The sequence below is a fragment of the Volvox carteri genome (genome assembly GCF_000143455.1).
Source record: "Volvox carteri f. nagariensis unplaced genomic scaffold VOLCAscaffold_12, whole genome shotgun sequence".
Taxonomy (NCBI): Eukaryota; Viridiplantae; Chlorophyta; class Chlorophyceae; order Chlamydomonadales; family Volvocaceae; genus Volvox; species Volvox carteri.
In genome coordinates, this window is record NW_003307555.1 from 1,213,498 (window position 1) to 1,227,364 (window position 13,867).

Here is a 13,867-nt window from a genome sequence, read left to right on the forward strand (position 1 = left end):
CTTAGTTGAATGTCATAGCAATGCCATTGATAAACCTACGTTTAACCTGGAAATTTTATATTGTTCGCAAATATGAATGCGGTGCTTTTACATTCGGCTCGATTTAAGCTTAAGTTTGAGCATGCTGTACACTAAGTTTAGGTGGGCTCACTCTCCGTCGTGGGAAAGAATACATTTGCATTTGCGACATTCTTGGGCGGACAAGTGTCAACATAGTCTACACCATTCCCCAACCGAAAATCCGTACGCTTACTGCATCTTCCGGTTATGTGACTGCTTGCCGCTATGCCTTCACCACAAGTGTAATTCTATATATCTCATCCTGTATTTTAATATGTATGAAGTATATGGCTAAACGCTTGACATGGCTAACCTGCGGCCCCTGGGCCACCACGCAACCGTGATAAGCGACAAGAAGATAGAAACCTCGCGGGTATCGAGAATGAACTTCCAGGACTGTCGACACCTGGCGACAGCTTATAGCAAAGTCCGAACGCCGTCACCCGCTGTTTTTGCAGCTTGCGCAGCTTCTTGGCCGTCACCCAGTATCTCGTCATCAGTAGCTCTTTGTCAAAGTTATCGCTGCAACTGCAATTGCCGGTCGGATATTGGCGGCAGTAGCTTGTCGGCATGGGCAGCAATTCAGCCCACGATTAGTAAACCTGCAGCGCGTGATAAGTGTCAAAGCGGTCGCCAAAAGATACAGAGCTGTCGGTCAAGCCTCCCAGGAGTGCGGCCTGGAGCACTTTTTGCTCACAGCCACCGTGGCAGCGGCGGCCTGTACGACACCTCAGCTGCGGCGACTTCACCACCGGTCTCCCCGTCCGCGACAAGCACATCATCAACCCACAGACAGCTCTGCACAGCTGCAACCCGCACGATAACTCTGTCACCACCACAACGTTCATCCAACCCCGCCGCTTCCATCCATCCCCCTGCCGCGCTGCTCGCTCGGCGGCGGCACAGCGTTCCCACAGCCACCGCCAACGCACCAGCCGCCGCCGCCAGCAGCCCCGAGTCCTCTACAGTACTGCAGCCCGGCGACGTTGACGAGCTGCTGTACACTCCCGGCGAGGAAGTGCCGTACTACATGGGCCCGCTAGAGCTGCGAGATGTGCCGGGTGGGAAACTCTAAGCAATGTCGTTCACCCCTCTTCACCCCCTTTTCCTTAAAAGATCCCTCCCTGGATCCCGGTCCTGCCGCCGGCCTCACCCCTGGGACCGTTACAAAAAAAAAAGAAAACCGACACTCGCTTACACTTTTATCCTTAATCACACAAGTAGTCAAGGTCGTGCCAAGGTGGTGACACCGGATGCAATACACCAGCGAGAAGATTTAGCGTTCCGATGTACGACCCGTACTATTGTACGACGGCGCAAGCTGAAAAGTCTCAGGATTTAACCACCCGAACCCCTTCGATAATCACACCAAAAATCAAAATATTCAGAGATATGTAATTGCTCTTGCACGTTACATTTTTGCAGCCCAGCCTTCCCATCGCCTATCTCATCCCCATAATAACATCGATAACGTTCTTCCACCACTACCACCTGAACGCAACTCCCCCATGCCCGCCAGCGCACCCCATCGGCAATGGGTCCTTAGCGCGCCTCATTTCAATCCTTGCTGTATTGGTTTCCCCACCGGTAACTCCTCCGCCCGGTAGCCCCCTGCGACCGTAAAACACACACGCGGCCCCCCCCCTGTGGTTCGTCTTTTCCCCCCGGCCCCAGCAGATGCCGGCGTGGGTGTGTTTTTGACAAAGGACGTGACGTGCGGCACGCTGCTGCTGGCCTGCTACCCGCTGGCGATGCTACGGGGCCGACCCGTGGGTCATCACAGCGACCCATCTTTCGCCGGCCCTGCGGCGGCGCCGCCGCCGTCACCTTTAGAGCTGGCGCATGCGTTAGACGGCGCCGTCATGAGTCCCCTCGCGGCGGCCTGGATGCTGGCACTGTACGACGGCGTTGACGACGGCGATGACGACGACGACGGCGACGGCGTGCCCAGTGGCGGCGGGGGCAGCAGCCGTACCCGGAGGCGGCTGGGTCAGTTGCGGCAGTTGTTCCGGGTGGTGAGACTTTCCGGGCTTTCTCCCTGATAGGTTGCTGCTACTGCTGCTGCTACTGCTGTTGCTACTGCTGCTGCTGTTGCTACTGCTACTGCTGCTGCTGTTGCTACTGCTACGGCTGCTGCTGTTGCTACTGCTACGGCTGCTGCTGCTGCCCGTGCGGCTCCTGAGGCGTTGCGGAGGGAGGGTTGGAGCCCGTGTTATTGAATATTCGGTAGGGGGCCCTCACGCTTCGATGCACACAAGACACACGCACACACATACATACATACATACATACATACATACATACATACATACATACATACATACATACATACATACATACATACATACATACATACATACATACATACATACATACATACACACCAAAAAAACAGAGAGGCAGGCACACGTAGAGAGGAAGAGAGAGAAAGACTGGGAGGGCCCTTTTTCATCCCCGTGAACATGACTAGGAGTAGGAGTAGGAGTAGGAGCTACTGCGTCCGCCTGGGTGGAACTGGAGGGATTGCCGGTGGTGAATGTACGGCACTTGCGGTGTCTGGATGTGTAAGTTCATTTCGTCGACGGTGCCCAAAAGCCGATACAGGAAACGTTGTACGAGGGGTACGGCATTTGCAAGTCCACACATCACCCCGCCACCCTTTTCGACATCTCCACGCGGCCTCGTACACAGCCCACGGTCACACAGTCCTACAGTGTCCAACCTCCCCCGTTACAACCTCCCCCGCATAGATATCGATGATTATTTCCGTCCGTCGACCTCCATCGCCGCTGCCGCACTCTCGATTTGCCGCAGCCTTTCGGCGCCACAGCAGCTGCCGCCCCGGACGAGGGGGACGAGGGGGAGGAGGAGGCTGCCGGGGGGGCTTCCTCCGGCCGGCGGCAGTTGGGCGTTCGTTGTCCGTTGCCTGACGAGGCAGTGGCCCGAGTGGTGACGTTTAACGCGTACGGAGAATCCAAACCAGATCCAGCGGTGTCGGCCGTCAGGTCAGTGGGGAGGGGAAGGGGGGGAGAGGTAGGACGGTAGGGTTGACACCGTCGTACGACAACAACTACTGCACGAAAATCACGTCATGCGCCACCGCGCCACTTGACAGCCTGTGAAACCTTGGGCCCTCCCACCCTCAACACTCAGAAAAATAAAAGATGGAAAACCCGAAAACCCTAAACCCCCAAATCCTGGCGACGCAGGTCGCTCTCCGCGGAGCTCCTGAGCGGCTGTGTGGGGCTCTGGCCGCCCTTCAGTCTCATCAATCACTCTTGTGCGCCTGTGGCGTCGTACGGCCTAGTGGGTGACGTCATGGTCGTACGCGCCGCCGCCGACTTGCCCGCCGGCCAGCAGGTCACGATCAGCTACTTTGGCCGCCGCGCTCTGGGCCCCTTGGAGCTTCGTCGCGCCTACCTGCGCCAGCATTACGGGTTCGTGTGTGCGTGTGAAAGATGTGTTTTGGAAGCTGCGGGGTTGGGGGAGGGGGAGGGGGAAGGGGAGGCGGGGGGAGGGGAACAAGACGTGGTGGCGGCGGCGGCGGCGGCGGCGGCCAAGATTCCGAAAGAGCTGCCAGGTTTTATAGAAAACCTGCATACTACCTGCAGCCGCGTGGCGGCGCCGCACCTGTACGACATGCTGACGGGACGGAGATGGGCGACGGCGGCGGCGGCGGCGCAGCCGCCGCCGCCGTTTGGCAGTGGCCCCGCGTTTGCCGTCCCCCAGGACGAACCGGTTTCGGAGCTTGTTGAAGAGCTTTCGGAGTTGTACGGCTACCTGTCGGAGAGCTGGCAGCAGCTGCTGCGTGCGGCAGCGGCGACGACGGCGGCGGCGGCGGCGGGGTCCGAGGGCGAAGAGGAAACAGCCAGGGAAGAGGAGGATGGCGCTGATGGCAGCAGCAGCGGCGGCGGCGGCAGCGGTGGGGTCCTATCGCAGCAGGAGGTGTTGTGGCTGGAAGGCAGTGTATTCGTGTTGCTGGACCAGCTGCTGGTGGTGGTGGGGGCGCTGGGCCTGCTGCAGGTTGTGCAGGAAAGGCAGCAACAACAACAGCAACAGCAACAATCGCCGCGACGAAGCCGGCGGCGGCAGCAGGACGCGGATGCAGGAGCCAGTAGCGGCAAGGGCCGCAAGGCGAAGGGGAGGCCGCTGCCGCTGCACAAAAAAGCGACGGCCGGGGTTAAAGGTGGCGAAGGCGAAGATGATGATGGCACCGTCGTTAGCGACGGCGGCGGTGCTGCCGTGGCGGCGGCGGCGGCGGCGGCGGAGCCTCCGATGTTGGCGGCGGCTACTATGCGCGCGGTGGCGGCGCGGCGTTGGCGCGTGGAGGATCTTCCCCGCAGCTTCCTGCTGCCGTACGTGGATCTGCTGGCGCAGGCGCAGGAGGTCGCGGCGGCGGTGGCGCCGGGATCTGATCTGGCGGTCGCTTGCGCCGTACGGCTCCTGTACGGAATCCAGGCCGTACTGGGACCGGAATCGGACGAGTTCCAGCAGGCAGAGATAAGTTGCTACGACGCGCTGTCGGCCCGGTACGGCGTTCTCGAGTACGACACATATGAGCAGATCCTCGAGGTTTGCAGCGAGTTGTACGGCGCCCGGGAGGTTCGGCTGCCGGGGCTAGTCGGGGCGGCGGCGGCAGCACCAGCACCAGCATCATCATCGCCGCCGCTGCAGCAGCAGCAGTGGCTGCCGTCGCGGCCGCAGCCAGCTGCAGCGGCGGCACCGTTGTCGTACCTGTTGAACGGCAGGATGGAGGAGGGCGGGATGGTGGGTCTCAGATTGCCGGCTGTGCCTGTGGAGGCCGAGGTGGTGGTGGTGGGGGGGGGAGAGTGAGACACGCGCGCGGCGGTGCTTTGGGGGGCCGGGCAACAGGACATTTACATACGTATATACATACATATATAAAGGCAGGCGGCTGGCAGAGGTTAAGGCCTGACTTCTGCTCCCGGCCGACCCGGGTTCAAATCCGCCTGCCGGCTCCTGGGGTGCTTAAGGAGTGATGAAATGGGAGGTGGCCCCCCATCATATGGACGATGTAGGACGTGATAAAATCAACTTGCAAGCTGACCAGGAACGAAGTTGATGCGCCGTTGATCCGCTAGATTTGGTTGGATGCTGGTGGTGAGTTGCCGAACCCAACGAATACATTCTGAAGTCGGATGGGGTGACGGATTAGGGTGCCCGTCTAGCAGGGGAGAGCAGGGACTGCCCGGGAAAGGGGCCGCTGGCGAAGTTAACCAACCTGTAACAACATACATACTTACATACACGATGCGAGAGAGTAAATCGGCAGCGTGTCTGTAATCATGATGCGGTTCCAGTCAACAAGCTGTCGCTTCCTGCACTCACGGGCCCTATGTCGCCCTTTCGGAGCCGTTGGCAGCCCCTTAGAACCTTCGATTGTTTAGTTGACAGCTTAACAGCGCCCTTTATCGATATCGTGTAAGGGACTCGAGAGCTCGTTACACGACAGGGGACACGAGTGCACCTAAGAATTTCATTATGTGGGCAACTATTTTTTTTCGTTAGCGCTGAGCACTGCTTCAAGCTGCCAGCAATAATATATGAGTAGCATTTGGGCACAAGGCAAAAGAATAACGAAAATTCAAGGGTCTTACTGACCCATGGGTCCAGCCGTCGGTAGGTGGATGTATTCGGCCACGGGGCGTTCTTCGCCTTTTCGCCATCTTTAAATTTCCGGGTAGCTAAGATATGATCGGTCGTCGTTTCTTCCTATTGCATGATACAAAAGGTCGCGAACATTTTGCGCGCCTTTTGTAAGTAGTGTTTGTGGTACGGACAAGGAAATAAAGATGGAGTTCCTGTGACGGCATCCGCCCGGCGGCCTCCGGGGCTTTGTAAATGTTGTATATGATTCCATGTATGGTTACGCGCTGGTTCCATTTTTGCGAGCTGGCTGACTTTTACTGTCGTCACTTTCCTGAGGGAGGGATTTCCAAATAAATACTCGCAGACGCAACGAGAAATTTGCCTACAGCAACAAAAAAAAGTAAGCCACAGAGGAAATGGCGGACACGGCACAGCAACAACAACAACAACGGTAAGCGGCTTATAGGGGTTGCTTTGGTATGGAATGAGCTTTGGCCAGGTGGCCGCGAGCTCAGGCGGCGCCACCTTTTGTTGACGCGCCGCCCTGCTGCAAGACGTGCACGCAAGCCTTCCGTCCAGAGCCTCCTCTCAAAGCAAAACGTAAATTCTCCAACAAAAGAAAAATCTGTGACTTCCTTGAAGGCGCATCGACAGTTGGTTTTGTATCAATTTGTCTTCTGCACAGAGCGGCTGGCTGGCTCTACGGGCTCTACTTCTGCCAACCTGACGCAGTCTGCGTTTTCAGCTTTCGTCCGATCACAGAGCACGCCACGAGACACCATTTTGCTGCCAATTTTTTGTGAAAATCAACGTCCTTCCTTAGTCCTTTAGAAATTCAAAATTCCTAACAGCGGCACTGCTTTAGCCTTTACAAAGCATGTACTTTTCCCAAGTTCTTCTCCTCCTCAATTCTCCCTCCAATATAGTTGCATTGGAGGCTCCTCCGCTGAATCATGCCGTACTGTCTACCACCGAACAGGAACCCAGGCGAAGTAACACCACCCTCGCAGCCACCTCCGCCATGCCCAGTCAAGTCACTGGCGCAGTTCGGCCAGCTGGCCAAGGACGTGTTGTACGGCAATCGCGTGGAGGGCCTGTACGGCACCGCCGGCGTGTCCAAGTTCATGATCTCGAGCACGAACGGTCGTGGTCTGTCCCTGACCACCACAGCCACCACCACCTCTTCGTAAGTCGTAAGTCGTAAGTCGGAGGCGGGGTGCTGGTGGTATCCAGAATGAATAAATAAAGGAGACACCAAGAAGGGTTAGGGGCAGGGGAGGGGTTAGGGGAAGGGGAGGGGGGAGGGGTTAGGGGGAGGGACTCTCCCTGGACCGCCGATGGCGCCCACATCAACTCAACAGTCTCACCTGAACACTGATTGCCTGATTGACACACACACCGGTTTGTCAGTAATTGTTTTTAATTGTTCACGAACTGATCTTTTTTCCCTTCCTGACAATTTCCGTCTTTTCTGTCGTATGTAGCTGGTAATCACAAAAAATATGTTATTAGTCGTGATCGCGGCGGTATGTATAATCAGTTATCATAATAATGTTGAGATAATTATTATGGCGACTAGGGGGTGAAGGCAAGGGGTGATTGAACGATGGTGGTGGTGGTGGTGGTGGTGGTGGTGGTGGTCATTCGCCGGTGCTGCAGGGGCAGCTCGGGGCCCCTGGCGGGGCAGCTTCTCGCCAGCTTCACCTCCCCCTCCCGTACGGGACCCTTCATGGCAGACCTGCTCGTCACAACAGGGGGCGTGGCAGAGGTAAGATGTCTCTTGATTTTTCGCGCGCATGTTTGTACACACTACCCAACTAGAAACGAACAAAGACCCACATCCCACCCAAACCCACCCCACCCTAATTGCTGTATCATCACCGATGTGAGGTGTACGGCAGTACGACGAGGGTCCGCGAGGGTTTGGAGCCCGGGCTCGTGGCCCCTCCCCGCCCTAAGCACATACACACCCCTCTCTCCCCCCCCACACACACACAACCCCCAAACGCCCCCTCCAGATATTTCCCCCCCACCCCTCACCCCTCACCCCATTCTCTCTTTTCCCCCTCATCCCTTTCCCACTAGACCTGCTGTTGAATAGGGTAGCGCGCCTCTTGTTCTTCTTCTTCTTCTTCTTCTTCTTCCCCTCTCACCAGCCGCCCTCGCGCCCACACGTAGCCTAAAGCCCCCTAAAAATCTCTTTAGAAGCCATAAACCCCCCACAGCACATACCCGGCCCACAGCACATCCCGGTTCCGTTTGGCCGCTCGCTGCCCTCTCGTGAACACGTCCTCTCGTGAATTCTCCTCGCCCTCTCAGCCCCCTGCGCTTGTGCCTGTGTGCCTGTGTGCCTGTGTGCCTGTGTGCCTGTGTGCCTGGCCTACCTCCCGCATTCACGCTGCCATGTAGGCCACTGTCAGCCATACCTTCACAGTGCCAGTACCAGCACCAGCACCAGCAGCAGCAGACAGAGGCTCTGAGCCGACCGCCCCGCCGGGTAGCCAAGCGGGCAAGCTGGTGCTGGGGGGCGTCGCGTCGGTGCCGGCACTAGCGGAGAAGTCGAAGGTGTGGCCGCCCAAGGTACGTTGGCCGTTGGGGTTTTAGGGGAGGAGTGTGCGGGCAGTACACTTGTCGTACTGCGACACGGCTCCTTCCGCAATACCTTCCTTTGGACCTTTTTCTAACTCGTCGTTCGTGTTCTGCCTGGATGTGCGTATGTATGCATGTGTTCCGTGCGGGGTACACGGGCGTACGGCAGGTGACACTGGATTACGTGGGCAACTACCTGCACATCAAGACGAGCTCCTCACTGGGGCCGAAACCGCTGATTAGCGCCGCCGCCGTGGGGGGGACTGGCCGGGTGAGCTGGGAAGAAGGGAACAGAGGTGGTCCTGTCTTTAATTTTTTTCTTTCTTGGTTATTTTACCAATTTTATTATTTGTTATTATTTGTTTTTATCATGATTATTTATTTATATTGTTTACTTTTATAAATAAATAAATTATGGGGGAAGGCGTTGTGTTGGGGATGGCGAAGTGACTTTCAAATTTAGGCGGCGACGGGACAACGCGTGGTGGGAAGAAGGGGTGGGAAGAAGGGGTGGCAAGAAGGGGTACAAACAGAATGAGGAAAAACATACACGCGGGCCGCCCGCATACCTTAGACACGCTCTGCTGGTGGCATGGCGCTCGGAGCCAGGCTTCTGTCGTACTGTCGTACACAGGTGGACGTTGGCGGCGAGGCGGCGTACAGTTCCTCCGCCCTGCGCGTAACAAGTTGGACTGCCGCCGCCGCCTGGCATGACGAGAGGCAGCATGTCGAGCTGCAGCTCAGAGGCAGTGGCGTCGTCGGCGTCGGCAGTAGTAGCAATGGCGGCGGCAAAGCGACACTTCTGTACGGCTACAGCCTTAAGCCCGGCGTGGCATTGGGGCTAGAGGCGGTGGCGGATCTGAAGCCGGCGATGGAGGCGTTCTTCGCCCCGCCGCCGCCGCCGGCTACTGCTGGTGATGGTAATGGTGGCGGTGCTAGCGGAGGCGGCGGCGGCAAATCTGGCGCCGGCACGGCACGTGCGGCCGCAGCGGCGGCGGCGCCGCCGGCGTTCGCTATTGGGGCGAGTTTCAAGGTGCCGAAAAAGGTAACCCGTATGACCTAGTTAGGCAACGAAGGATGCGGGTGGCGCTGATCGGGGCCCTAGTCCCCCGCGTGCACGTGTTGGAAATCTGAGCCACGTGTGTGGGTGCGTGTGTGTATGTATGTGTGTGTGTATTCTCCGTCCTTCACAAGCACATGATGTCAGGCCCCTCAACCCAACGACGACGCCATGGTGATGGTAGTTCCGCTGGCTGCCACTGGCCAGTCGAGTGTTCACGTGTTTAGCCCTAGGTTGGGGAGGTGTTAGCGCATAACATCGGCGAGAGCCGACAGGTTACGGGACGGATTCGCTCCGTCAAGGTCTGGGCTCTGTTCTGAGTAAGGAGCGTTAGGCGCGTAGGCTTCTAGAATCTCTCTCACTATATCGGAAGATATCTATCCCAGGCTTCCTCCCGAGTATAAATACTCGTTGCTAAGGAGGCCGTAACAACTTCTATTGTACGATGTCTCATCAGGTCTACATTGGTTGCCCAAACCGATGTGTCTGGTGGTATCACAAGTGCGTGTCATTGCTTGGTTAGGAAACACTCTCCTAAACTCCAAGATATTCAGTCGTAGACTGTTCGTAGATCAGTCTTATCAAGTCGTGTCTTAATCACACAGCGATTAAGTTCTGTAACGCTCTAACGCGCTACAACAGGAGGGGAAGGGGGTGACACATCGCTCGTACAGCGTACGGCGTACGGCGCGTGTATGGAGTGTTGAAATATACCGCAACGCTAGACTTTGTAAGTTCGACTTGCGGTATATATATATCCACTCAACACTCCGGGTTGTGGACTCTCCCTCGCCCCCTGCTGATTGGGGGAGGAACCCCGCCCGCGCCTCTCCGGGCTCTTCGTGTACCCTCTGTGTGTGCGTATGTATGTATATACAAGTTACAAGTTCCGCACACAAGTGCGGGTGTGTTCGTAAAAGCCGGGTGTGCCATGGACGTTGTGATGATATTGATGCGGGTACGCTGGAGGTCATCTTCATTCTCCCTCGACCGCTTCAAGGCAAAGCGCCTCAGCTGGCGCGATATGTCTGACTTCCTGAACTTCTGAAAGGTGCTTGGCCAATGCCAGGAGTGGCGCCTCAGTCATAACGTTGCACATGCTCCACCCCTCACACCTATAATTCCATAATTTTTACTGCCTGAGCTTTGATGAGAACTGCGCCACCAGGGAGTCGAACCCCGCTCTTTTGCTTGGAAGGCAAATATCCTACCGATCGACTAGTGGCGCACATGATTTTTAGGAGCCACATATGTATGGATACATGTAAAACTATGTATATATATCTATCTATGTACATATGTATGTTTGTGTGCCTTTCCATCCCGCGGGGACATGGGGGGGGGGGAAGTAGGCGGCCGCCGGCACCGGCACCGGCAGAGGGAGCGGCGGCGGCGGCGGCGGCGGAGTCGTGAAAGTCAAGATCTCCAGTCGCGGTGTCGTATCACTGCTGTACAGGGACACACTGGCGGCGGGCCCACGGGTCACTTTCACGGCGGAGGTGCGGGGGGGTAGTTGAGGGGGTCGGGGCAGGGGCCTCTGTCGCCCGGGTCGGGTGTGTGGTGTCTATTAGAGGGTATTGAAGGGGGGGAGAGGGAAGGGTGCGTCAGGGCGGATGTGTACGGCGCTAGTGCTTAGATAACTCCTTTCCACGCGTACTTTGATACACAACTCTCCCCCTATCACCCCCACCGTTTTCCCCTCCCGATGACTTCATCGCTTTGGACTCATTCCCTCCCTGGGGCCAGTTTCGGACTTTGGACGCCTTCCGGCAGTTCAGTTCCGAACTCCTTGCGGCTTTGAGTGATTCCCCCCTCCCCCCCCCCCACACACACACACCCGGAATCTCCCCCTCCTGTGAATCTACCTCCCCCGCGCCGCCCTGTCCAGGTGGACGGTTTGAACCCCGGCACACGGCCTCGCCTAGGACTGCAGCTCGAAGTGTGAAAAACGACATAGCAGCAGAAACAGCCGCAGCAGTAGAGGAAGCTACGGTGCGGAAGAATGCTCTGCTAAGAGCCCGTCTTCTGCATCCCATGTGCTTTTTTTGCAAGCTGCACCTCTCCTAGGATAAAAATGTCGCCATGTGGAGGGCAAATAGTTGTTTGTTGTTGCTCTCGCCGCCTTTTCCTTTTTGTGGTGTGGCCGTCGTTGTGCGTTGGTGTGGTGTGGTGTGATGAGGTCGACTGTGATGAGGTCGAGGTGGCGGTGGGTGGTAGTGGTAGCTTCACCGGTTCCAAGATAGGTATATGGTTCCTTTCTTTGATAGACTCGCCTGGTCAGGTATTTGCAATTATTACGGCTTCATTTCATTTGCCTTTGCACCTTTTTATGCTAGTTCACACATCACCACTGGACTACTATAATTTTAAAGGAAAAGGTAATATTACTCTTCTTCAGATATCATGGTGGAGAGATTACCAGCAAGTTATGTGATATTACAAAACTTCCAACCTTAAGCGATAAATTTGGCTGGGACGAAAATGAGTCAAAGAGTCAATGCCGCTTTCTCCCCCTCTTCTTCCCCCATTCCCCGCGGAGCAATGTGAGAGACTCGACGCCACCCTCATCCACCAACCACACTCCGTTTCGGAGCACAGTTTTTTTGGGTTTGCATTTTGGCAAAGCAACTAATAACCCAACCAACCAACCAACCAACGAACGCGAGGTGGTGGCGACAAAACCATTCTCCATCGTAGTAGCTGATACACCCTTCCAAGCGAAAAATGAAAAACATGGCATGAAATGGCATGTACGTATTCGCTATGTGCATGTGCCAAAATTCCTTTTTATACGTGACATACATACACATATACCAAAACATAACCACCCTAACCGCCGCGCGCCTCCTCCTACTTCAACCCCCAGCACCCACCGGTGCTATCGTGGCGATTATTCCCCCCCCCCCAAAACAGGGGGGGGGTCGCCGCCTTCAAGAACGCCTTTTGGTCAGTTCTACTCCTGGTACACTCTTGCCCTGGCAGCAGCTTCACTCGCTCGTGGTACGACTTTCCCCCAGAAAACACATTCTCGGGTATCCCGCCGTGGGGCAGGGCACTAGGGAATTGGGACGACGTCGAGAATGCAGTGGCTGTGCTCGTCCATCACATCCTCCGCACCCGCAACAACCGTGGGAGGTTGGGAGATCCCGGATAGGGCAAAAAGGGAAATCGGGAAGCAGCAACGACACCCACAGAGCTCCCAACGACCAACCGTTTTAACGACCGTGTGCCCATACACCGGCATCATCGCCCTACACGCACGCACAACACCATCATGTACAGGCATGTGTGTACCGCCACCAGCACCCCGAGATCGAACACCCCTCCCCCCGCCTTCCTCCCCTCCACCCCGTCCGAAACCCAACACGACTCGTCAGTCAGTATTCAATTTTGTGCAGTTGCTGCCCGCCCTCAAACTTCCTCCCCACAGTCTCCAAGTACTGCTCCACACTCCGCAAGTAGGTCTTGTTCGCCGGAGTGGCAGGGAAGCGCTGGAGGGAGGCGTAGGCCTGGGGCGTGGGAGTTGGGAGTTGGTTAGTTGGCGGTTGGGAGTTGCTTTGTTGGGAATTTTTTGTCAGGTAGAAGCGGCAAAAGAGAAAGACGCAAGGTGGTTGATAAGCTATAACGTTGCACATGAAGGCGGTGACCCAACAGTCCTGGAAAAACCCTTTTGCGTTGCGTTAAACAAAGCAGTGAGATACTTGTTGGTTGTGGTCATCTGATTCCGCACACGCAGACACACGCACACGCACATACACAGACAGCTTCCCCCTTCTCTCCGCCTTCTTCCCCCCCCACACACACACACATTCACACCTGGAACAGCTTCAGCCAGTAGCACGACCTCGCCCTCTTGTTCAAGTACTTGAGAGCCACTGCCTGGGCGGCTGCGGCCATCCGCTCGGCCTGGGGGGGGGGGGAGGGAGGGGGAAGACGAACCACGGGGAGGGAGGGAAAGGGGAGGGAGGGGGAGAGTTGCGAGCAGGAGAATGGCCTGTGGTGGGCTACAAAGGGGGAAAAGAACGGCGCTGTCCCCTCAGGGCCGCCCCCGGGGGGCCCCCTCACCTCCTTGTCATTGAGCGAGGCCCACTTCACAGCCTCTAACACGTCCTCAGGGCCGCCCCCCGCCTTCCACACGGGGATGTAGTGCTGGTAGGGCCTTACGGTGGGGTCGGGAGGGGGCGTCAGGGGAAAGGTGAGGGGTCTGGGAAGGGAAGGGAAGGGGGAAAGGGTAACCGGAGGAGGGGAAAAGAAGGGAACGTAGGGAACAAATGACAAGAAAAACGATCGCAAGTCCGTAACCCCACACATACACAATCCCGCACACACAACCCACCCTCCTTCATTTTGCATTTACTCCCCCCCCCCGAGAGTGCCGGGGGGGTTGCACGGACACGAGGGCCTCCAGAAAAAACGTTATCAACCCTTCCCCGCGCCCTCCTCTCCCCTCCCCCTCTCTTCCCCCCGCTCCCCTCACCCACTTGACAAGGTGGTAGTAAAAGGTCTTGTACCCGGAGTCCTCCTTCACGATGAGGGATCTGAGCGGCA

The 13,867-nt window shown here is 56.8% G+C and overlaps 3 protein-coding genes across 3 annotated transcripts in view; 2 read left to right on the forward strand and 1 right to left on the reverse strand.

Annotated features, from left to right (window-relative positions):
- Positions 1-121: 121 nt before the first annotated feature.
- Positions 122-6,860, forward strand: VOLCADRAFT_89375 (uncharacterized protein; the record flags this gene model as incomplete). The annotated part of the gene is made up of 7 exons (XM_002948921.1): positions 122-141; positions 967-1,121; positions 1,735-2,075; positions 2,875-3,065; positions 3,270-4,239; positions 4,438-4,589; positions 6,650-6,860. 7 exons carry the CDS (start codon positions 122-124, stop codon positions 6,858-6,860), a joined length of 2,040 nt encoding a protein of 679 aa, XP_002948967.1.
- A 416-nt stretch (positions 6,861-7,276) lies between these two features.
- On the forward strand, positions 7,277-11,264 carry VOLCADRAFT_89376 (uncharacterized protein; the record flags this gene model as incomplete). The annotated part of the gene is made up of 6 exons (XM_002948922.1): positions 7,277-7,438; positions 8,080-8,250; positions 8,429-8,530; positions 8,894-9,304; positions 10,672-10,818; positions 11,208-11,264. 6 exons carry the CDS (start codon positions 7,277-7,279, stop codon positions 11,262-11,264), a joined length of 1,050 nt encoding a protein of 349 aa, XP_002948968.1.
- Positions 11,265-12,696: 1,432 nt separating this feature from the next.
- The window catches only part of VOLCADRAFT_89377 (uncharacterized protein), a gene marked incomplete at both ends in the record, with an annotated part of 5,612 nt that continues 4,441 nt past the window's right edge, over positions 12,697-13,867 (reverse strand). The window contains 3 exons of the mRNA XM_002949024.1: positions 12,697-12,828; positions 13,136-13,225; positions 13,385-13,468. Of these exons, the coding sequence (XP_002949070.1) occupies positions 12,697-12,828; positions 13,136-13,225; positions 13,385-13,468 (306 nt within the window). The remainder of the gene's footprint in view (positions 12,829-13,135; positions 13,226-13,384; positions 13,469-13,867) is intronic.